This window comes from Sipha flava, unplaced genomic scaffold (genome assembly GCF_003268045.1).
Source record: "Sipha flava isolate LNK unplaced genomic scaffold, YSA_version1 225_pilon_pilon, whole genome shotgun sequence".
In the NCBI taxonomy this organism is placed as follows: domain Eukaryota; kingdom Metazoa; phylum Arthropoda; class Insecta; order Hemiptera; family Aphididae; genus Sipha; species Sipha flava.
Window position 1 is genome coordinate 948,679 of NW_020272859.1, and position 25,808 is coordinate 974,486.

The 25,808-nt window shown below is 28.7% G+C and overlaps 2 protein-coding genes across 5 annotated transcripts in view; both read right to left on the reverse strand.

Moving 5' to 3' along the window:
- Positions 1–201: 201 nt before the first annotated feature.
- On the reverse strand, positions 202–16,207 carry LOC112683424. Of its 4 annotated transcripts, none has more exons than XM_025554469.1 (6): positions 16,021–16,207; positions 11,018–11,236; positions 10,766–10,944; positions 4,892–4,971; positions 1,333–1,410; positions 202–1,237 (listed from the first exon to the last, which is right to left on the reverse strand). In XM_025554469.1, exon 6 carries the CDS (start codon positions 1,210–1,212, stop codon positions 415–417), a length of 798 nt encoding a protein of 265 aa, XP_025410254.1. In that variant the 5' UTR covers positions 1,213–1,237; positions 1,333–1,410; positions 4,892–4,971; positions 10,766–10,944; positions 11,018–11,236; positions 16,021–16,207; the 3' UTR covers positions 202–414. The 4 variants fall into 4 exon arrangements, with proteins under 4 accessions (XP_025410254.1, XP_025410253.1, XP_025410252.1 ...); XM_025554468.1 differs by having other exon boundaries at positions 11,018–11,279; XM_025554467.1 differs by lacking the exons at positions 10,766–10,944; positions 11,018–11,236.
- Positions 16,208–18,576: 2,369 nt separating this feature from the next.
- LOC112683410 overlaps positions 18,577–25,808 on the reverse strand; it is an 11,960-nt gene continuing 4,728 nt past the window's right edge. The window contains 3 exon segments of the mRNA XM_025554446.1: positions 18,577–19,474; positions 25,378–25,605; positions 25,670–25,808. The exon segment at positions 25,670–25,808 is cut by the window's right edge and continues 165 nt beyond it. Coding sequence (XP_025410231.1) covers positions 18,577–19,474; positions 25,378–25,605; positions 25,670–25,808 — 1,265 coding nt within the window.

The window sequence follows — 25,808 nt, forward strand, 5'->3', positions numbered from 1 at the left end:
CTTTACATACATAAAAGGATTTAAATATTTTTTTATTTAGTATAAACTAACGTTAGTAATTTAATGTCAAACCAGTTTCATATACGAGTATGAGTAAAATTAAACATAGAGTAAATCTTAAAAAATATAGAATTAATGATACAATTTGGATAGCACTGATTTTGTATGGACAAAAATAGGAATCGAACATATAAAAACATATTTCAAGGGTATATAATATAATATTTTAATGTTTTGTATATACATATTATAGAATCATGCAAAGAATTCGAGTGATGTATACATTAAAATAGAAACGCGTTCACCGATAGACAATGGGAATGCGTCAGAGGGAATAAAAACATTGATTAAAATTAAATACTATTTCTTTTGTAAAATATCCGGTGGTTTTAAAACATATTTTCCGTGGCGGCATTATTTTTCAATGCGACGCCGCTTGTTGGTGGACTCGTCACTGGCAATTACATCTTCCATCTCGCTCTTTTTTTCTTCCGCTTTAGCAATGGCCAACCTCTTCTTGATGTCCTTTCGCATCCATTTGAGTCCGGCACTACCAGTAGGTAGAAAAGATCCATTATCGTACGCATATCTAAGACAATCGTAATTTTTCTTTAAATAAGCAATCGAGCTTGCACAATCGTGCATCTCGCATCCGTTCTCGTAAGCGTATTTCAACATCTCCAAATTGCCTTTAGCTGCGGCTGCATATGTCACATCCGACGTCCACGAGCAACCTTTCTCCCGTAAATACTTGACCATATGCAGTAAATTACTCTGTGCTGCTGTTAATATAGACATTGGCGAATATTCCCACCCATTGTCCAATAAGTACTCAAGGCATTCAATCTGTCCGTACGCAATGGCCCATAGTCCTACATCTTCATCAATAAAGCAGCCATTACGAATAGCGAACTTCAAGCAGTCAAAGTGGCCACGACGAGCAGCGTAGCATGCCGTCTTCTGTGATAAATCGCCATTCAACGAGAACGCTATTTTGAGGCATTCCAAGTGTCCGAAAAACGCAGCGATGTTGCCAGTTTTTAAGTCCTTTTTTGGTTTTGGAATCATGTTCTTCGACTTGATGGCCTCAACAACGTTGAAACAACACTTCTTCACGTTCACTTTTCCCACGCCAGGAAGCTTCGTTTTATACCAATTTCTCATTTCTTCGCTGCATGCTATATACGATAACGTGCTCAGAGTCAATACCATTTTGCATCCGATTGTTTGGCAAAAACTACAAGTATAAACAAAAAATTAAGTAAAAATTAACTCGGCACTTAAATAAACGTTAAGGGCTATTAACACTATTAGTGGACGGATCCGACTTACCTCTATTAAATATAACCGTTTGAATATAGTATGGGAAGATCGTAGGCAACAGAACCTCGTTGCAATCGCAATAATAATCTGTAAAAAAAAAAAAAATTTAGAAATGTTGATCAGTTATTACTTCATCAAAAAGTTTCCATACCAGTTTATTTAATTATTTTAAAACAAAACTAAAAGGTTAGCAAAACTAATACGATTTTATTCATATTATATATTTATTCCGTATTCTCCTCGACGTCTATATACAACTACTACTCCATCAAACGAAAATATTCAAGATGATACCGACTGATTTATTCGTATATCAGATAAATTATTTAGAAAATCTTTTTGATTCATACATACTTTGAATGAAATATTATAAAAACTATAACTGGTGCCTAAGTATGAAACCCACAAGTCAAATATTTATTTTTTTTAAATATTCAATATATATATATATATATATTGATCAAACATATTAATATAAAATATATAAATACCTAATAATAATATAATTTTATAGTTAAATTATAGGTAATAATATAAAAGTAATCATTATAATAATTTAGGACATTTTAGAAATAATATTTTATACTATTATAGTGTATTAAATAATTTGTTTCAACACATTTTCATTTAATTCAACATGTTAGACATAAAAAATATATATTAAATATATAAAATAATTTATTAAATTATATTATTTATCTATAATAATGATTTAAACATTTTTAAACAAATAATAATAAAAATAGGTACTTTTATTCAGAAGAAAAATAACGAAGACAGTAAAATGTTGAATTCTTATATTATAATTTGTCCTAAATAACATTAATTTATCTTATATAAAAATAAGCAGGAATTTTTTAATTTGTTTCTATAAATGCATATTTTGAGGATTTATTATTAATTTTAATCGTTTGTAATCATTCACACGAAACATCAAACTCTTATTAAAATAAATGTATATATTTTTGTATCTAAATTTGAAAGTGAATAATTGTGAGCATTTGAAATTTATGATAACGATCTATAATTTATTTAAAACGTATTTCAGAATAATAATATGTGATAGTTACACATTCAATTATTGAGGACTTATTTATTTATTTCGCGTTTTATTTGTTGTATTATCTTTTATAATTGTTAATAGCTGCAACTTTTTTTATTTGTTATTTTAAGGCTCTCTACACACTACGTGATTCAAACGCTATGCAACTGAAATACATGACCGAAATGCGAAATTAGTACGATTTGGGGTCAACCAACATAAAACAATATTTAGTCGATGTACAGTGTCAATCGCGTGACACATTTCCATTTTAAAAATTTAAAAAATGTCGTCGGTACCAAAAGGACTTAGGTTAGGTTACTGATAAAACACAAATAACTTAGTCGACGGCTTCTTGTTTAATATGCCTGATCTAGGATAACTCTCTAAGTTAATAAATTCTCTTTGGTCCCTTCCGAAATGTCAAGAAATCTTAAATAATTTAATATACATAATAATATGCGAATTTCATTGTTAAAATGTAAATACACTGTTTCCACAACAAATTTTATCACAAAAGGTGGAATATTGATTTAAATATAATTTTTTTTTAAACTCATTCTGCAATTATAAATAATATAATTTATGAAGGGTGTTTAAACTAATAGTGGGCATACTCAAATTCGACACATCCGAAGTATTCGGATTTCATGAATTATTTATTCAATTTAACTGTTCAATGACTTATTTTTATAAACGCATACATTTGACTAAGATTATGCAGTAAAAATAAGTTAATTGGGTGAATACCCAGTCATGATATCACTATTAGTCACATAGGTATAAAATGAACTCAACAATTAAATACATTTTTTTGGTAAACAATAACAATTTATAAAAAACTGTTTGTCCATAAGACCATCCATGCACTACGTAATTCATTGGCGATGCTATATTTGTTATGAGAGATATTCGAGCAAATTGAATGGGAATCCACTAACGACCGCAATTTGATAACGACGCGATTGCGACAGACGATACGCGCGACCGGCAGTGCTAAAATCGCCTGGCTAGCCAGACGTCTTGAAATCGAAAACAAATTTAAACCAAAAAAATCAAAACAAGTCTAGTGGTTGACAATGTTCGATCAACTGAATATCGTTTCATGTTGGTGGACTAGAGATGGAAAGTTTAGTTCATTTCTGTGAATAGTTCATTAGTTCACAGTTCATTCAAGTGAATAGTTCAAATGAACTATTTTTAAGTTCACAAATTTTATTGATCACACTGATATTGTTTGGCAATAAATAATTCGTTTTATCACTATTAGTACAGCAGTACACAGTTCAGTAGTAGTTCACCCTACAAAATTTACTTGATTGGTATCCGCTATCCAAAATTTAATTTTTTCTAAGAGTAGGTAGTTAAACAGCGAGGACTAACTTGTAAAGGTTATTTAATATACACGATGAAAACAAAAGCTTATCAAAATTGTAATTTAACATCATAAACTAAGAAAAAATTATTATCAATATCTTCATGACTCATGTTATCATCATCACCTAATCCAAGGTGTATATATTGAACAGTAGTCATAAGTTAAATCAGAAATCTGATTTAATATTTGTATATTGTATGAATTTATTTTATTGTTAATTTGTTAAGAACAGTGTAACATTTTGACAATATCATTTATTTGTTATCTAATTGTAAACAACTGTTTCCATTTACAGGATTTCGAACAACGTACCACAGAGAATTTTTAAATAAGTTCGCAAACTATTTCATTTATACAATGCTACCAATTTTTTTCGAACTGTGAACTGTTAAGTTACAAGTACTGAAGCAATTCAGAATAGTTTAAATGAACTATTCGTTCACGAACTTAACATCTCTATGATGGACTTTAAATCGCGCAAATCGTTCAAATCTCACGGGTAGCACACATCGCCTTTCATCGCATCGCGTCCTGAGAGTCTAAGTATACTTTATAATTCATAAAACATAATATTAATTTGTTAAATTTTTATTACAATAAAATGATAAAATTTATTTTACTAGAAATTGAAAGTAATTATTAGCCACATAACAAGCAAATCTATAAATCCGAATAATCCATATACTTCGGAAATTCCGAATAAGACTTTGATTCAAATCCAGATATTCAGAAAATTATTCGGATTTCAAATCCATCTCTAATCTAAACATTTCTAGAGAAAAAGAGGGAAAGGTGTGCGTCCATCTTCTACAAAGAAACCATTGTGTGAGGTGTGAAGTTCATAAAAAATTGGCATATTTAAACTAAATACATGGCTCGGTTAATAAGTAAATAGCTTACAAAATAATTCCTGATTTTTTTATTTTTTTATAATCAAAATCGGTCATAATTTGTTAATACATTTGCACTTTTTCAACTTAAGTACTTATTTTAGGCAATTTATCTTAAATTAAGCAATTTATTTTAAATTTTATATATTATTTATATTGATAGATGCTATTAATAATATTGGAAACTTAATATTGGATAAAAATCACAAATAGTATTTATTTTAGTAAAATCCCGATAAACGGTCGGTTGCGACTTACCACTTTAGAGTATAACAACTTATACGGCACTTTGAATCTTGTCCACCGTCTCAAATCGACGAAATCTCACATCAAACAATCTGTCAACAAATTAAAATCACAGTTACTGGTCGGTATTCGATTTGGTAAAATGTAAATATATTCGTTTATATATATAAAAAAAAAAAAAAAAAAAATTGAAAATCCAACAACAGTTTTAAACCATCCAACACTATCCTCAACTCATCGTTAATATTGAAATCGGGCTTTTGCGGGAAATTTATGACTACGCCGTTAGTGATCTCGAAGGAGTACACAACTCAAAAAACAATTTTCTTTAATTTTTTTTTTTTTAATGTTAAATTATCATAGGTAATTAAATAAGATAGTGGCGGTCGGCGAACCGTCGTCCGATCGCCGGCCTCTGTGTATTAAAATAAAATAAATTGCCATGACGCACCGTTTAACAAAAATATCTCGTTTAGAATTTTTATATCGAATTTATGAAATGTTTATCACCTTAAACACGTAAAATTGAATTTTAAAAATAACATATTTAATTTGGTAAATTGCTGTGTGAAACGATTTCAAATAAAAATTACATATTTTTAACCATATTAGGTAGGTACTTGGTCCGTGCTGGAACTGGATGTTGGAAGATAAAATATATCCACAGGAATGCAAATGTAATAATAACAGGTGCTACCAGAATAATAAACGACCAACTACTCGGAAACTATTACAATATATGTATATACTTATCGAGACAAATATTTTCAATGCTATTTAGTACTTTTATATAAATCCAAAAATAATAAAAAAAAAAAAATTGAGTTAATTCATATGTAATTTATTTATGAACCGATTATTTAAGTTTTGAAAAACAACACAGTGTAATAATTACATTCATAGTTTACAACAGTGTAAAATATAAACTGTGAATACAAGTAATATAAAAAATATGTTGTAAACTGTTGTTCATTTTTACTATTAAATAATATAAAAGATTAAATTTATATATTAATACGTAGGTACTTTTGTTTGGTACCGATTAAAAAATATGGGCTTATAGATTTTCTACAAATATAGATTTACAATTAAAAAAAAGTTTATTATCACAATATTTATATAAAAATACATTCATATTATTAATAATTTTAAATTATACTTTGTATTTCCCCGACGTCCCGCGAATTATTGTAACTCGTCGAATAGTTTTCATCGGTTTTTCTGTTAATTAATAATTGACTATATTGAAGGCGTTTATTTATATTTGTATTTAAAATACTATTATTGCACTTATTTTACTATAGTTAATAGTAATATTGTTTTAATAAAAATAATAAAAAATAAAAATAAAATTTTTAAATTAATAAATGATTAATACTCATAAATTAATACATACATAAATAAACAAATATTTTATACATAGAATTAAATAAATTTATAAGTACTTAAATAAAAGCATAGCCTGGAGTATTGTTATCTTTGTAAAATATAACCAGTTTCGGATTAAAATTTCATCAGGTATATATAAAATTAATAAAATTGCGACTAAATATGAATTTAAGGGAAGGAAGACATCGAAAAAAAATTAGTTATTTTACATAGGTAGACATTTATTTTAATAGGAGAGATCTTAAAATAAGTTTTTATTAAACATAAATATGTTAAGAAATATAAATACTTTTTTTATTATTTATTATTATCTAAAATGTATTAATATAAGAGATTATTTTTAAAATATTAAAATTATTTTTCTTTATTTGATTGTGTATGTGTAACTTTTCTAAAATTGAATTTATGTAAATATTATTTTGGATATTTAATATTTCAAAGTCTGTATTGATATGAAAATGTATACTATGGTTATTTTCTAAAACATGTTTAGCAAAATTTGAATTAGGAGCAGTATTTTTAAATTTTATTTCAGAAATGTGTCTTTTATATTTTATTTTAAAATGTCTATATGTTTTACCTATAAAAAATGTATTACTGTTACATTTAATTTTATTACTTATGTTTCTTTAAAGTATTATTCGTATTAAACGCTATTATTACATTGGTATTATTGTTTAGAATTTTGGCAAATTTGTTAGATATATTATTTTATATTTCATATTATGATAATTAATATTATTTGGTGAGTTGTGTTTTATTTTTTCTTTATTATGTTTTATGATTTTTTTTTAATAATATTTAAATTTAAATTATTCTCATGGGATATACTATAGATAACATTGAGTTCGTGTTGATAATTAAGTTTATTTTATGGAATAAGTTTTAGTTTACAAAATATTGAATTAAAAAATTTAATTTTTGAGAATATGGGAGATTATAAAATCAGTTTGGTAAATTTCGTATAAATACGGCTCGGTACACATGTGCGTTATTTTGACGTGCGGCACCGCTGCATCATCGTAATTGCGAGGTGTTATATTCATAATTAAATTTACCGATACAAGTACGTCTCCGTCACCACGCGTTATCGTACGAGCACGTACGAGACAAAAATTATTCCGATAACCCAACGTAAAAATATCATAAATGCGGCATCCCATTACATAGCGATTTATTGATCGATACATATGTGCGTGTTTTTATCGTAATAATAGCTTTGAACACAAAATTTTAAATTTTCGATATCGAACTTTTTATTGCGTAAATAAAGATGTACCCTGAAGTTTGGAACTTAAGTTGTGAGTCGTTGTGAGTTGAGTTGTTAAGTTGTAAATTTAATGTTTATTTATTTATTTTGTTTATTTAGCCTCTAAATAAAATGACATCAATATATCTATAATATGATTTTATATATATGGCTTGAATATTTTGTTGTTAATAATATTATGGATTTTGCATATTATAATTGTGCATGCTAATTCCAGATAAAAGAAGAGCACTTCTTGCTTTAATAAGATGGCGCAGCAGCACTTACTGGATCAAAGAAGGACTTTAGAGTTAAAGTTAACGAAATTTCACCAAATATACTATTTACTCATTGAATGATTCATAGGGAAGCTTTAGCAGCTAAAAAACTTGAACCCTTTGTCAATGAAGTACTACAAAATGCAATTAGTGTAATTAATTTAATAAAATCAAAAACACTAAATTCTAAATTATTTACGATACTGTTTAAAAACTACTGTATTAAAGCACTAACTCAATTACATAGCATCCGGCACCGGCGCCGAATCCGGTTCCGATTTTATCCGTGTGTGTGAAAACGGCCTTAGTAGCCTCCGCATCACGTAAATGAGTGCAATGAAACCTCAACTAGGAGTCGGTAGATTCTAAAGAAGCAGCTATTCTCAATATATTCAATATTTATAAAAACCAAAACATATATTTACTCAATGTTTTAATAAAAAAACAATTAATATCCCGAAAAAATGTTGTCAAATAAAAAAATAAAAAATTGGAAGGTTGAGATATCAAAAAAGGGAGAAGCTCTTAATTTCATAAATTAATTAGTAACTGTATAAGTATTTATATAAAGTAGCCTTTATTTAATGACATTTTTTGTGAATACGATGATTATAACTATAAAATTACTTCAAACTAAGGTGACAGTTATAAACAGGATTGTCTTGTTTTACAACTTTGTATCCAGTTTCTTCAAACAGAATGAAACAGGATGTATGTAATCCTCTTTTCTATGATGGTTCTGATTTAATTTTATTTTTCCCTGTTTTTTCATCAAAAAATGATTTTAGCGATTAATTGATAAAAATGTTATTTATATAAAACTTATTTAAATATTTTTAACAATGAAATCCAGATATGTTGAAAAGTTTATTTTATTTTATTGTGGGTTTTTATTTTCCCTGAAATTACGAGGATATCGATTGCCGATAAGAATAATATATCATTATTGTTACTTTTTACAATAAATGTTAAAATAACATGTCTAACCCTACACGTTAATTAATTTTATTACGTAATTGAAATTATTTTTAATTATGATTTTATTTTCGAATATTTTCCTATATTTATAGTATATTTCAACATCTACTCTATACATAATTATTACACAAGTGTTTTAAACATTTATATATATATATATATATATATATATATATATATATATATAATGTGTTGATGTAGAACACATACGAATATCCGGATTACTTATAAATGCTATAATTATTATTAAAAATTATTCTTGTATGAATTTTATAATTTATTTTTTTTAAAAATAATTAATTATTGTGTTATGTAAATGTATTATGTTATATTATATGATTAAATAAATTCATCACAAAAATACGAGTTTTCAAATAAGAAGGGACTCCAATCAATAACAGAATAAAACATGTAAAATTAACAAATTAACTTATATTTATGTCTTCCACCCACAAACTGTTTTGCTGAAAGATCCTTTTCAACATTAAAAAGGATTAAAAACTTTTGTGATTGCGATTAATAAAGAATTATTTAAATAGTTTTGCGATTCTCGAAATTGAAAATGAAAGTTACTGAAAAATTAATTATAAGGATAAAATTAATGAACAAAAATAATAAATGAATATAGAAAATCCTGTCGGAAAAATGTTAAGCACCTACCTGATTATTTTGTTAATTATGTACCTATTTTAATAACTAATGATGCAACAGACTAATATTACAAGGACAGGAGCGGCAAAAAAATATCTATCACATTAACTTGAAATACATCCGGGTTATCTCTGGGTGTATATTATTGTAATATACAAATGTACAGTACCTATTGTATGGTGTCTACAGTCATCACTATGAGTATATATCTACTACGTACTATAATATAATTCAATATCTTATTAAAAAATAAAGTTGCATAATCTGAAATAAAAGTAGATTAATATGAAGTATAGAATTTAGAAATTAAAAAATATTTTATTTAATTAATATTTAATAACTATTAGTTTTAACAATGTACATTTTTTAATTAATTTATAATATTAAATTTTTGTAGGGATTTGAAACATCTATTTATAAATTTTGCTGTGCATAATTGTATTTCCAGAACATGTACACTTAATTAATAATATTATAAAAAGTATTTAAGCTGTAGCTTTAACACTTATATTGCTATAATAACAAAATGTTTTGAAATTGTAACTTAAAAAAAAAACACAAATATTAAAATAAAAAGTTATTTTTTATAAGGGTTTATTTAAGAGTTAAAAAATTTTAAAAGAATATTTCCCTATATTTTTACTACACAAAAATATTTAATGGAATATGTATTAAGCTCACACCTGCCTAACTAGTATGATGAAGGGTTATATGTTCAAAAAATGATATGTTCAAATATAATGTGTTTGAATGAAGAGTGTTTGATAAAACATATATTTGAATTAATTATTGTCCAAGTAATAAAATTGATTATTAAAAAAACATATTTATATTCATTATTTAAATTATTTATAAAAGTAAAAAATTATTACATGTATAGGTATATAGTCAAGTTAAATATTAAAAAAAAAATTATTTTAATTATTTAAATTTTTTAAATTAAAAAATATTTGTATAAATGTATTCAAAGTCAAGTTAAAACTTTAAATTGTACTCAATGCCTCTTAAAAACTCAATGTCATTCTGATTACTATTTGGGTTGTTTTCTGAATACCTAAATTTTATTTGTAATTCTGTCTTTAATAAATTATTCAATTAAGCTTTCATTCTCATTTTCTGTATTTTTTTAAAGAAGTGTTATGAATTTGTATGTACCTGGATGTTTCGATATCAACTTAGTACAATATTATACTATGAAATATGAAGTTTATACATTCAATTTGAAAATTACCTATTTAAACAACTATGATAAGATTCGATGATATTAGTAGTACGTGGCAGTTCATGCTCAACCTGTTGAGCTACTGACCATAATTCTGTCGGATATAACGGAGATCTTACTTGTAAATTTCATCAACGGGGTCTTACTGATCTACCAGTAACATATGTTGTTCTGAAGTATTCTATTAAATTTTGTTTCCTTTATTCAGTTGAAATATATATATATATATATATATATATTCAGTTTATTCAGTTATTCTTGAAAATTCAGTTATAAGCTGTTTCCAACTTCCATTGACCTAAATAAACAACAAATATATATTTTTAAAAAAATAATTCTTGCCTAGCTATGTATAATATATTTATACGTACTTTGGAAATTGGGAGGAATGTCAATGCTGGTAAATGTTGACCAAGTATGTTGAAGTTTTGATCTTCTGTATACTTAGTCATCAATCCTTCTTTTTATATGTGATGATATTTTGTGAAAAGTAAAAAAACAGGCAGAATGCATTGCAAATGGAAAAATATCATTAATGGTATTGATAGCAGCAATTTCAAAACCAGTAATAATTTCAAGATCTGTGTTATCTTTAAAATTAACCTTTATGTTCAATAGCAAAATCATTTAGTGCTGTAAACGTTAGTTTATATGAATTTTCAGATAGATTTGTTATAACTCTATATACCTTTATACATATATATCGTTATAACGATAAACACAAGTGGTAAAAATATCTGGTCATTTCCTCTCTTACTAGATTCATGAATTGTATATAATTGTTTAAAAAAAACTAGGACAAGACTTATATGTTCCGTTTGTCAAAATTCTGATTATCTTAAATACAAACAATTTTGAACTGTTGTAAAAATAATGGTTCCTTTTTTGTCATTGTAAATTTTCTTGATTAAAAAATATTGACCAGAAATTGTTTTTTTAATTCAAGACTAGTGTGAAATGTTTAACAGAAGAAGGTTTGATTAATTTACCTTTTCTCTGTCGTTTAATAAGTTGTTTTGATACATTTTTACTAATTTATGAAGATACAACAGAAAGAACTCCAATAAGTTGCTCCTGGTAAATGTTGTGTGGATTACCTTGAAATTGCAATGTAGCAGTTTTGATTTTATTTTTAATTATTTGCATTAATTTTGTATAGGATTGGTGCATGTGAATGATCCATTAATATACACGGTTCGTCTTAAATATGTTCATTGTTTTTAATAATTGTTAGAAATGTAGCACATTTTTTTGACATAATTCCAATAGTACACATTTTCATTAACCCGTTTACAAAAATTATTTTTGTTAAGCATAAATTCATATTCATTTAATAATAACATATTTTTATTATGTGTAGTAGGTATTAATTTTATAGTACATGTCAATATATTCGTTCACTATTTTGTTCAGTACGACAATTGGGAATATATTGCAGCAGTCGGTATGTTACAGAAACCCATATTATGATTACACTAACGATAACATAACGAGTAAATTAGTTATTGTTCTATATCAGATATTATATTAATACGTCTAACCGTCTTTCCCTGATTTCGAATAAAAATTCATTCTAACATATACTTTTTTCAAAAACTTTGTATTCAAACCACGGGCGGGTTTAAGGAGGTGGCTAAGGGAACATTAGCCCCTTTCCCTTGGGACTAAGCTATCTATTTTACAAAGCAAAGTATTATTATATATTAATAATTGAATAAAATATCGTCAATGGTCATTGATGAATATGGTACCTATTATATATATTTTTTTTATACATAAATAGCTCAATTTTCTTTTAATTATATGTATTTACCTATATTTTAAAATGGTTTCAGATTAAAATTGATACTAATAATGTAACTATTTAAACTTTGTCACTATTGTGAAAAAAATGACTTACTTAGGAGGGACTCAAAAAAAATATTCTGTAATTTAAAATTTTATATAGATTTAAAAAACCAACTAACTAAATTCTTAAACCCCCATTAGCCCCCCTCTTGGTTAGTGATAAAACCCGCCCCTGATTCAAATAAATAATTTTCGAACACATAACCCAACACCATCTAGTGTAGAAGTCATGTAAGCTTTTAGTTATATGGCTATATATCCTAATATAATTAAGATCATTAATAACAATCATGGTAAAAAGCCCATTCGCTTATTCAAAATCACAATATTAGTAGTTTATCTAAGTCATAGGGCTATCTACCATCTTCATCCAGTCATGCCATGATTCAAGTCTGTATAAATACAGGTAGTCTCATAGCAAATTAAATATATTTTAGAACCTTAAGTTTAACTCTTGGTTTAACTATCTTATCCTAATCGTTGCCTGCCAAAGTAACATTGCTAGAAGTCTCTAAGTTTAGTGACTTGACCAAAAATAGTGTATTGACAGGTCAAGCTCAATGGCACCTTCAAAGTTACCTAGGCAAACTTAAGTTCTTCTGCCCCTTACATGTAAATACTACATCAATTTTTTTTTTTTTTTGCATAAGCAATACTAAAATAGACTTAATTCTGAGATCATTATATTTAATTATGTAAAGTTAACAATTGATTAGATCAATAAATTTATAGAACAAGTAAACCATAACTGATTTAAATAAAACAAAACAATTTATAGTCTTATTCCTTTACTACACATAATTTGATATGATGAGTAGGTACTAGGAATTGTAATCTTTTTTTTTTTAAAATGAGTAAAATGTATAGAATATAAATGTTTAATACCGCTCTAGGCGTGGGTCTATGTTTTCTACCCCTTGAACTGGTCCTGTATATTAATAATAGTGAATTAATTAACTATTAAGTGTAAGATTAAAGTATTTTTATTTTAGCTAAACTTAAAAGTGTTTTATTTATATACCCTATACCCTATTGCATAATCAGCTTTATCATATACCACTCACATATACTTATACAGATGTGGATTAGAATAAAATGCATTGAATGTAACATGAATAGAGAGTATATTTACAGTTTCTTTCAGGGCAAATTTCATAAATTTATAAGACATATAAATAAATAAAATACTTAAGTGAAACATGGAAATAAATTAGATAGGTATGAAAAAAAGCACTTATTTCTTTGTGCATTTTTTTAGTACTAGTTTTATTAAATTTCTTGCTTAATAAATCATTCTCAATACCAATAGCTAGAGATGTAAGCTTGAAATTTTTTTTTTCATTAAAATTTTCAGCAACATTGAACATTTTTAATGACTGAAATTTACGGTTTTCGTAAATCGTAATAAATAATAATAATAATAAAAATTGTGATAATAACAATAGTGATAAATGATAATATACCGACTATTTTATGATTCTATTTATTGGTTTATTTATGGGTATGTTTGTTGTTTATTGTAAGTGACAAGTACAATAATGTCATTTTTAAAAAAAGAACAGATTTTTGTACTAAAAGTATACATAAGGCAGCTCATTTTTTAGATCCAATGTTAAAGGTGAAAAATTTAATGCCTGAAGAAGAAATAATAGGAATTGAATGTATATCTAATGTTGCAAAGTATACTGATAATATTGATTAAGCAACTGTGTTTGCTGAATTTGATCAATACAAAGTAAAAGATGGGCTATGGAGTAAAGAATTTGTCTGAAATATAGTTAACAAAGTATCTGCAACTACATGGTGGAATGGACTTTATTCTTCATCTCAGTTTTCCAAAATTGCTACAAAAATTTTACAGCTCCCTCAACATCAGCAGCATGTGAGCGTACATTTATCAGTTACAGCAATATTCATACAGTAAAAAGAAATAATTTCTTTTTACTGTATGAATATATTGAATTATTGTCTGACAAATGACCGTGCTGGTAAGTTAGTTTATATAAACCACAACTTAAGACTCTTACAAAAAAATCTTGAAAATAAGCCTACAACGGTTCAAACTGTATCATCACTTATAATATCTACCTCAGCAAAAGAACATATTTTGCATATAGACACTAGAAATGAAAATGATTCAGAATGAAGTAACGATTCATCTAGCAATTTACCTATTGATACGTTTTATTACAATCAGTCAGATAGTTCAACAGCTATTGTTTCAGTACCCAAGAACAAAAATAAAAGTATACTTGAATCAGATTCAAGCATTGATGATATACAAGAAGAATGTGAAAATCAACCACAAAAAAACTCAACTGTAAATTAACTACAAATGGTTGTCACTGATGATCATATAAATATGACCACTTTAAAAGTAGGAGATTTTATAGTGATTGAGATATTCATGTACTAATGTAAGATGTAATATCTAATAAAGATTTAATTAATTTGAAATTCCATTTTGGTTTTTTTTTAATTTTTAACAGAATATTTTTAATTAATAAAATATACTAAACAGTTAGTATTTGTATTTCATAAATAAATAAAATATATTAAAGAGTTTTTATTTTTATTTTTTTAAGTAAGTCGGTAAGTTTTTAAGTTTTTGGTGTATAAATGTACAATTAACAAATGGTCTGTAATTAAAAATCTATATGAAAAAATTTTTTCAAAATTTTCAGGATTATTGAAAATTATCATGGAAATTTACAGCACTAACAGTAGCTAAGTATCAAATTATTAAAATTACTTTGTGAAAAAGAGCGTTTTAATCTTGTTCAAATTAGTTTCAGTTTTGAGAATAATCATTCAAAATATACTTGAATACATAATAACTGATAAGAAATATAAAAGAAAAATGATAAAAAAATTGTGCTGTTGTTCCCTTGCGACCAAATCAATCACACTCACACAAAACCACACACACACATACACACACACACACACACACACACACACACTCGCACGCACGCACCCCTAACACTGACGCACTCACACAAACACGAACGCACGTATTAGCCGAGACTGTGGCTTCGAAAATGAGACTAAATTGCAATAAAACAAGCTTTTACAACAAAGGAAGGGGACTAGTCGACAAGAAATATCATCAAAGCTAACCGTTTACTTATCCCTGGATCCAACGCATGACCCGAAATTTGATCCTGCTTCGAGATGGATCAAACGTCTACATAGGTGCGGTCGGGAGTGTACGAACGGACACTCGATAAAAATGAAAATATAATCAATTGATATTTGTTGTGTATCAACAGAAGTTTGACGTTGACGAACGCTTGTTTTCGCGAAACTCGAAAACGGGAGAATCGTCATCAGTAACGACGCGTCTCGCGTTCACACTCGCATCACATACGGTGACCGTGTGGCCGCCATATTACATTAGACGAGACACCAAACGACCGTTTGTCATTGTGCCACCACACGGTTTCTCCGATCGTGGTCAACTGCACTTGACTGCTAAGCTATTGGCTATTACTAACTACAACAACTACTGCTATTTATGACTAACCTTGACGTCGGATACGTTGAGGTTCCTGACGAAAAGACGGTGAACGGGATTGTTCGATGACAGCCGACGGCACGAACTGGATGACGGGCGGCAGAATGCAATACGACCAGGACGACTCTGCTCTGAACGCGGATGGTGGAGGAGAGTAACACGAAACGCATAGACGTTAGGCGAGACAGAAAACGCGTGCGCGATACCGAAGCGACTGGACCGACTCTACCGGCAGGTCGTGCAAACAATACGGGTCGCCGATCCGACAACGAAACGTTCGGTCTCGCGCGCAACGATCGTAAACGATGCGGCCATACTCGTCATTTACAACGGCGGCGGCCGGAGCCCGCGAACTAATTTTTCAAATCAACAGTTGGCGCGAAAATTGTTTTTCTCGTCTCTCGCGTCAGATGTAATGATATTCTTATAATAATATTTGTTCGCACAGTGCTTTGCAAACATATGCAACAGGCACGCCGTAACATAAGAAAATATTAGGTACTTGGGTAGTTAATTACACAAGTACATGGAGTGTATCAAATATATTATTCATGCATGACTACACCTACCTACACTATTTATTTATTTAATCACAACTATTTCAGAATATTTCTACCATTGTAATACGGTATAATGCGGTATTGTATTGTACAATAATAATTTCACTATATGGTGATAAATATAATAAATGTATTAAAAGTGAAAGTCGTATGCATTTTTCATACATAACAGGGATGGACAACTCAAAGTTATTAAAAGGCCAATTTTTAGAAAGTTAAAATCCAGCGGACCGAAGCATAGGAAAATAAAAGGTCATTCAAAATATGAATTTTAAATAGTATTTATATACACGGTAATAAAAAATTCAACACACACGACAGCACGAAACGAATCATACGAAGAAACTAATACAGATAAATAGTTCGGTACAGTTATGTTTGAAAGCTATATGTATACGTACATACGACATTTAGACATTTAACAATATTTACAATGTTTTAATATCAGATCACTATTATTATTATATCAATAAATGTATATACGATACATTTGAAAATTGTATGATGTAATTTTAAAATATAGAATGGCCCGGACAAAAAAGACTCGAAGGTCGGATGCTGCCCGTGGGTCGCCAGTGGCCCACCCCTAATAAATAATATAAAGAAAAACAAATATAATACTAAAATACAAATTTATCACACCTAACAAAGATATTAATATGTTATTAATTAAAATTATAAATTATAATAAAGCTTAAAATACAAAAATAACAAAAAACCAGGAACTTGAATTATAGTAATATAATTTTAAACTATAACTAACAAAATTAGAGGCGTAAAATAAAAATAATTTTTCATGGTCTTAAATTTAAACTTTAAACTTAAAAGCTTAAATGTAAATGTTACATATGTTAAATATGTTATACTTTTATATACGTTTTCGGTTAAACTTCACGATTTTAAAATCTATCAAGGAATGATGCTTTTAAAATAGAAAATAATATCAATGGCGTCCATTGAGGGGGGGGGGGGAGAGGCAAATGTCCATTTCTTGTTTTTTTCGTGTTTTTTATACTTTTTTACATATAATATAATAATTATTGATTTATATTAAATATATATTAAAAATATTAACTAATCTTTCACGGGCGAAACTTTACCACGGGAGAACGAATTCTGGGAATAATGGATACTAATTATAAACTTATCGATAACGATTGCTGAGTAGTAGAGAGGCACACCTGTCACTCCCCCACACTAGATTTTTGATGATGGACGCCATTGAGTCATGGTATATCAATGGAATAACAAAGATTTTTTAATGGGGGGGGGGAGTCGAAAAATATGATTATTTTAAAGTAGGTAGCTAGCATATTTAATTATTCTTTTATAGTTTGATTAATTAATTAATTAATTTTATTTTATTTATTTATTAATTATTGTAATTATGATATAAAACTGATTGATAATTAAATAAATGCATTATGTAAAAAAAAAAAAGTAAAAGTTATGTACAAGATAAAAATTGAAATCTAAGCAATGTTTTGCATAGCTTAAATGTTGTATTACTTCTTCAGGTATTACACCAACTTCGTAATGGACATTAAGAGTAGCTAATCCATTTACGACTCTTATTTCTGATGTAGAATGTCTTAAATCTATTTTCGAATCAATTATTTAATTTTGCCAAACATTATCATTTTATAAAGTAACGACACGGTTCAAGGGGGCGGGGGGTCCAGTCCTGAGGACCCCCCTACCCCTGATTGTTCCACTGTATTAAATTGTATGACAACAGTGGGGAGTGATCAATATCAATCGCAATTCTTAATTTTAAATAAAAACCACACAAATTGAAGTAAAAACGAAACACCGATTCTTTATTAGCTCAGAGCCACAGAGTTGACATCAGCGCAACACGATAAATATCGAGGAAAAAAAATAAACATTATTTTCGCCGTACGAGTCCAAGAACAGTAAGTTGTGTACAACAATTGGCGAACACGTAATCTTCACAAACATTTACAACGATGTTACGGGTGGGCGGAAGGCGTCGCGACCCGGGTCATTGCAGGTACTCGGCCAAGTGCTCGTGGTGAGCGGCCCATTCGCGTCCGACCTCGTTCCACCGGCAGCCGTTGTCCAGCGCGTACCTCAGGCAGTCGAAGTTCCGGCTGCTCGCCGCCCGGAAGCACGTCTCGTCGTGCCACGGGCACCCGCGCTCGTGCGCGTACCTCATGCACTCCAGGCGGCCGCTGATGGCGGTATAGTAGCTGACCAGCGTGTCCCACGGGCACCCGTTGTCGTGCATGTACGCCAAGCAGTCGGTGTGGCCGCCCCGCGCGGCGAACACGCAAGTCACCTCGTCCCACTTGAACCCGGCGCGGTGCAGGTACCGCAGACACTCAAGGTGCCCGTGGTTCGCAGCCAGATCGCACGCGTTCCCGGCCGTCGGGCACCCGTTCTCCACGGCGTACGCCAGGCAGTTCACGTGCCCGTTGCTCACGGCCCGCCGGCACGTGTTCGCGTCCCACGGGCACCCGTTCTCGCGCGCGTACCGCAGACACTCGACGTGTCCGCCGGCCGCGGCGGCCTCGCACGTTTTCCGGTCCCATTGGTGTCCCATCGCACGTGCCGTCCGCAGACAGTCCACGTGGCCGTTCAGCGCGGCCAACCAGCACATCCGGTCGTTCCGCGGTTTCGCGTCAGGCGAGTCCCTCTCCAGCCGCACCCGCGAACCATTCATCAGCGCGTCGCAGCACAGCCTCAGGTCCACCTTGATCGTTTTTTTCGGCACCGTGTCGTACCAACTTTTCGCCGACTCATCGCACGCGTTATACGCCAACTTGACCAGAGAGAACATGACAGTGGTGACAGTAGTGTCTCGTCCGCACACGGGTCTCCGTAGATGTGCTGCTGTGATTACGAAAATCGCAATTGCGTCCGCAAACGGCCGAAACGATCTGTCAACCGGATAAACACTTTAAATGTTTTTAACGAATAAACAAAAATCAACAAACGAAACATCAATGTTTAAACTATTTATTTATAATAGTAATAATAATAATAACTTTTTTACACGAATCAGTTATTTACTACTTTATATCAATTATTAATAATTTTATTATCTATGTATAATATTATTATATTTAATTTTTGGTGTAGGGACGTCTCAAAATCGTATTTGAGCGTCGAAAAAGTATAGAATAATTATAACCACCCACGTTATATTAACTTTTGAAAAACAAACATTTTACGCAGTTTAAAAAATAATATTTCCTATGTTCTCTCAAAAAGTTTTTCTTTTATGGCGTAAAAAATTAGTAAGTTCTTAACATTAAAACGTTGGTGTTTTATGTGAATTTTCAAAAAATGATATAAAATCATCGAAAGAAGAAAATATAGAAAAATATGGAAAAAAATATAGAAAAATATATTAGAAAAATCTTTTTTTAAAACACAGAAATTTTTTCATTAATATTATGATGATATTTTGTGATTTTTGATTTTACCGTTGCCGTAGGGTTTAAGATTCTAATTTCCACGAATCGAGTTTAATTAATGAACAATGTTACCTTATTACGGTAATCAGGGGTGGTTTATTAGGGGAGAATTTGAGAATGTGTCTCCCTTTAAAAAAAAAAAAAAAAACAAGTACTTGTAATTAATAACTATTTAAAAATAAAAAAGTATAAAAATATTTTCATTTAAATTGAAAATATATTTTATCGTTTTCTGAATTTATTATTATAAATTGAAGGCCATAAAATCTGAAACGTACAATTAGTTATTTCGATAGAAATACTAATTTAGCCATGTCGACGATGATCGCCTTTCAGTGAAACTGATGCCCGACTAATTCAATACATAACATGTAATGGTTTGGCTTATTGGACGGAGGGGGTCAGGGAGAATCAGCTGCGTATTACAGACGCTATTGAAACTGGATTCACAACAATAATTTCGTTGCCACCACGCGCCTTTGTAAGCCGCTGTACGCCGTTATCTGCTTTTATTCAAGAATTCGTAAATAAAAAAGGTCGTTTTGAAAATTTGTTTATAAAATAATTTGGCATTAAATTAAGTTAAAAATATTAACTAAATATTAAATTAAGTATTAAGTATAATTTATTTTCCAATAAAAGGGTTTTTCTTGATCGTCGTCGTATGCAGTGGCGGTTTGTGAGTTCTGGTGGTGGGGGTACGACTTAAAATATGATTCCCCTAATCGTATGTTCATCAAATAAAATATAAAATAATACACAACACACATTTTATTACTTTTAAGCTTAATATTTTATTTGTTAAAGTATCTTAAGCACAGTAATTATCCAAGTATATTACATAATATAAACTATATAATTTCAAAATAACTGGAATATGGATTACTGGAATTGTTTTCTGAATAAAATCCATGCGCCTGTTACTCGTTAATGATAATGTATCTTACCAGTGTCTAGTCGTAGGCCTCAGAAAAAAATAGAAATAAAATTTATAATGTCAAGAATGACGCTGCTGATCTCGCACCCGCAAGTACACAATTGCTTCGCCATCGCCTTAAAAATAAAGACTATGGACGAGTTGCGGTCCGACATTATTTTAGCCGTAGATGAGTAGCAGCCCAAGTAATTATCATTGCCTATGTACCTATTGGCCATGTACCTGTTTCTAGAAACGCAAAACAATATTATTAATAATATCAATATTTTTATTTTTTTATAACAATATTATGATTATATATTATATTCTAGAAACGCAAAAAAACATTATTAATATATGAAAATATTATTATTATATAAACTCACTAACACAGAAGTTATGATATACGTGTTCAGAATAGTTCGGACAACCCTGCTGGTCGTCCCAACACTGCTCAGTGCGTGCGCATTACACATACACTCCTGGTATCCGAGGAAAAATATGTAATGTTTAGCACATGCCAAAAAATTAATACTATATAATATAAAATATATATTATAATTAGGGCTAGGTTTTATATGCAATAAAAAATTGTATAATACACATTTTATTTACCAAAATATGCAAAAACAAATTTTATTATTTCTAGAATTATTGTTTATCATAACCTGTTATTATTAAATTAAATATTAGTTTATACTAATATAGTTTACAGGTTAGTACTGTTATAGTGATGAAATTAAATAATTCTTTTCTGTCTTACAATATAAGTACTAAATACCTGCATGGGCCAGGCCTTTAAAATTTAAATCCAGACTGAGTCGGGCTTTACTTAAATGAAACACGGACCCCGGGCTAAATTTAGCGTTCATTTTTAAATTTATTACGGTTGGAGCCGGGTTTTTGAGAATGTAAAAACTGTGTACAAAAATTCAATTTTACTGATGAAACATTCCGGCCGAGCTTTTGGCCTAGTCGGTTTTGGAAAAATATCAAAACATTTTATATGTGCCGATCGAAAAAAATCCATATGCACCCGAATTAGCCCGTGCAGACTTCTAATAAGTACGTCTTAAAATAATGTGTGGACAATTATATTGATCGCCCGACCAAGATAAGATTTAATATGTAGTATATTTACGAAGATTCCAAAAATAAATGTTCATTAGATAAATACCATTTAAAATTAATAATAACTTAAAAATAATTAAATAAACTTGCAATTTTAAGTTAAAAATTAATAAAATTAACAAAGATTCTTAAAATCTATAAATATGCAATTATATGCATTATGTTCAAAATATACAAAATATGCAAAATATAAATGGTTCTATTTAATCGATAATAAGCCAAATCGTGGACATACTGAAAACCAATCAATTTGGATTTGAGGAAAAAAACATGCAAATGCATAAAAATCCTAGCCCTAATTATAATTATTCGAAAAATGCAGCTTAATGAAAGTTATTTTTTAACAATGTATAATTATATATTTATTTATTTATTTATTTAGATTCAAACGGGCTTGAGCCCAATACATCTTATAATGTAGTAGACAATTAATATGGTTATTTAAGTAAGTAACAAGTAAAAATTATACAAGGAGCAGAGAGATAATAATTACAATTATTTGAGTGAATAAACATAATACATAAAAACATTAAAAATATAGTTATAGATGAGTACGAGTATAAATCAAAAAGAAACGAAAGGCATTAATTTTACAATAAATTGAGTAAATTAATTAATTATGAATACATTGATAATATCCATTAATATAATTATAAAAAGACTCAATGGAGTTGAAATTAAAAAAATCAATATATATAATTATAAATATATAAATATGTATATTTAATTTTTTTCTTTTCATTCATTTTAGTAGGAGGTCTGAGCCACGATTCGCCACTATGTTGTATGGAGTTTATGTTCCTCAGAATATTTACTGCAAGGCGCTACTGTATGTAACATTTTGATGATCGCGACTATTGTATTATCTTGTATTGTATAACAGTGTTCTATAACCTTACTCGTATCACCACTCCACACGCATCAACAGCAGTACCACACCAAAGGTTAGTAGTGCGCAAATTTTAATTAAGCAAACAACTATCGGATAGACGATAAGAAAATCATTTTTTCAATGAATAGGTCCTATTATAAACGTATTTTACATAATATGAACCCACGTATCGTAGTCGCTGTATATCAGCCGCAGAACAATCAATTTAAAGAACTTATTTATTGAGAATTTATTAATTACCTATTAAGAATTTATTGTTGGATATTTTTCGATAAAATATTAAAATAAGTTACTTGATTATCGATATGATTTATTTTTAATTTTAACTAGTACAATTCACCAGATTATGCACTGGTTACAGCCTACTACCATACCACTAATTTAAATTGGGACTCAACAATAGTACGTATTGTATCTACTCTACCCAACTGTAATGGAGATTATTGTGACTTCCAACACTTTCTCATAAATTGTTCATCTCTCTCCGCCCAAAGAACCAAGGGCGTATTTAAGGGGGAGCGAAGGGGGAATTCACCCTCCCCCCATGACTCATATTTTTTTTTGAATATAATACATTGATATATTTAAAAAATGTAATGTATAAATAATTAAGAATATAAATCACTAGTCTATCATCATAATATGATAATAAATTCAATAATATGTCAATTTGATCACGGGTATTAATTTTTGTTTATCTTCATATATCATAACATTTTTGGTTGTGGGACGAATAGTGGTATTATCTTCCACAGATAATGTCAATTAATTTAAAAAAACACTTCTTTTACCACATATTTAATAGTTAATCATTTTTTGGTACATTTATACATATTATATATTTTTGTATTTATTAGAGTTATATAAGTCCTTAATAATTTTACTCGTCTAATTTTTTTTTACAACATAATATCTGGAACTTTTTGTTGTGCGTAGGTATTTAGTCATTTTTTTGTGCACAAATGTATGCATATTTGTGTAGGTATTTTATAAAGCTAGAAGCCCCTAACCCAAATAATAATCATAATAACTGACAATATTTGTTTCCATATTCTTTAACTTGCAAATATTGGCCAAAAATATATTTTTGTAAATTGAAAACATGATTAAGATCAAGAATAAGCCAGCATAGACTAACAGGTTTGGCTTTGCTGCATATGCATAAAAATATTATTGTATCCATTGATGAAACAATCAAAAAATTTGACAAAATGAAAATTTGGAATTTGTTATTTGAATACTTACCAACCTTATGTTTTCTACTTCAATATTTATTAAATTAAGTTACCTTATCTAAATTGTTTTTTAAAGTTTTTAAAAAATAATTAATAGTAACTATTACTACTATGATTATTTGTTGTTTTTTTTATACAGGATTCAGACTGAAGGTACAATTTTAATATAAAAATTATTTGTGTTGTTATTATTAATACTTATTTTATATGCAGTAGGTTTATTTTAGGAATATTTTAGGGGGGTCAAAAATTTTATTTTATTTGTTTTCTAATTATAATTATATTTTAATTCAATAGCAACAAATTACTATTAATAACTATAGTAATAGTCACAATAGTTATACTCACATCACACATATTCTTCACAAAGGTTTACTATAATAAGTAGGTACTATAACTTGAAATCAATTTTTATTTGGTAGAAAAATGTTATTAAAAAATACTTTATTTAATTATCAATAATAAATAATATTAAAAAAGCAGTATAAATTAAACATGGTTTATACATTATAGGTATATTATATAATCTATAAACTTTGTATATTGGAGATAATGGGAAATTAAAATATACTATGTACTATTTACTATTAAACCATTGAGTATGTAGAAATTTCAATGGGGGGGTCCGGCCCCTTCCCACTTGGGTACGCCCCTTTAATTAACTGTAAATTATTTTTAAGTTTGTATTGAAGAAGTTTCGCCCCCCCCCCCATGGCCTTAACACAAATACGCTCTTGCAAAGAACCCAGTTAAAGACTCTCTTTTCCAATTTTGTATTAACTTTTTTCTCATTGACGCTTTATCAATTGACAATGTTATCAAAATCCATAATTTATTTATAAACTGAATAAGGTAACAAGTGTCAGTACATTTGAAAAAAAACAACCAATTTAATTTTCAATGATTTTTAAAAACACGGATTCATAATTTTATTAACTAAAATCATTCATAATACATTGTTTACAAACATAAATCTCCTCATAATAAAATTATAAAAATCAAAATAAATAAGCAGTTAACAAATGTATTTTATTTATTAGAAACATATCATAATTAATTAATAAAATGTTGGTTTATTAATTTCATTAGCAAATTTTATCCATTCAATCGATTTTTTTTTTTTTTTTTTGTACAATTGAGTACAATAAGTATTGAAAATAAAATGAATATGTTCTTTAATTAAACTTACATCAAATTGCCATCAGAATCATGACAAGTAGTTTTCATATACATAAATATTCTTCTAAGGCAAATATCCAAGGTCCGCGAAAAACATTCTACTTCCATTTTCTTAGGATTTACTTGCATACATTCTCCATCTACATCTATTGGAAATATGTTTTCGATTTCAACATTAATATTTGATTCCAATCTATTCAGTTCATCTTTTGGTATGTGAGCATCAATTTCTACTAGTCTATGAAAACATTTTGTTCAATTAAAATATTTAAACATTAGTATAGTTATTATTACAAACTTACTTGGTAACAATAAGACTAAGAATTGTTTTTCTTAAAGATGGTTCATAATTTATAATAAATAACAAGTTATGTATGTAATGAAGATTTGATTCAGCACCACTTTTCCTGTATGGAAATTTTTTTTGAAGAGCTGTTATTA

Coding starts and splice junctions, on each gene's coding strand:
- LOC112683424 (XM_025554470.1), bottom strand. CDS start 1,212: ATGGTATTGACTCTGAGCACGTTATCGTATATAGCATGCAGCGAAGAA.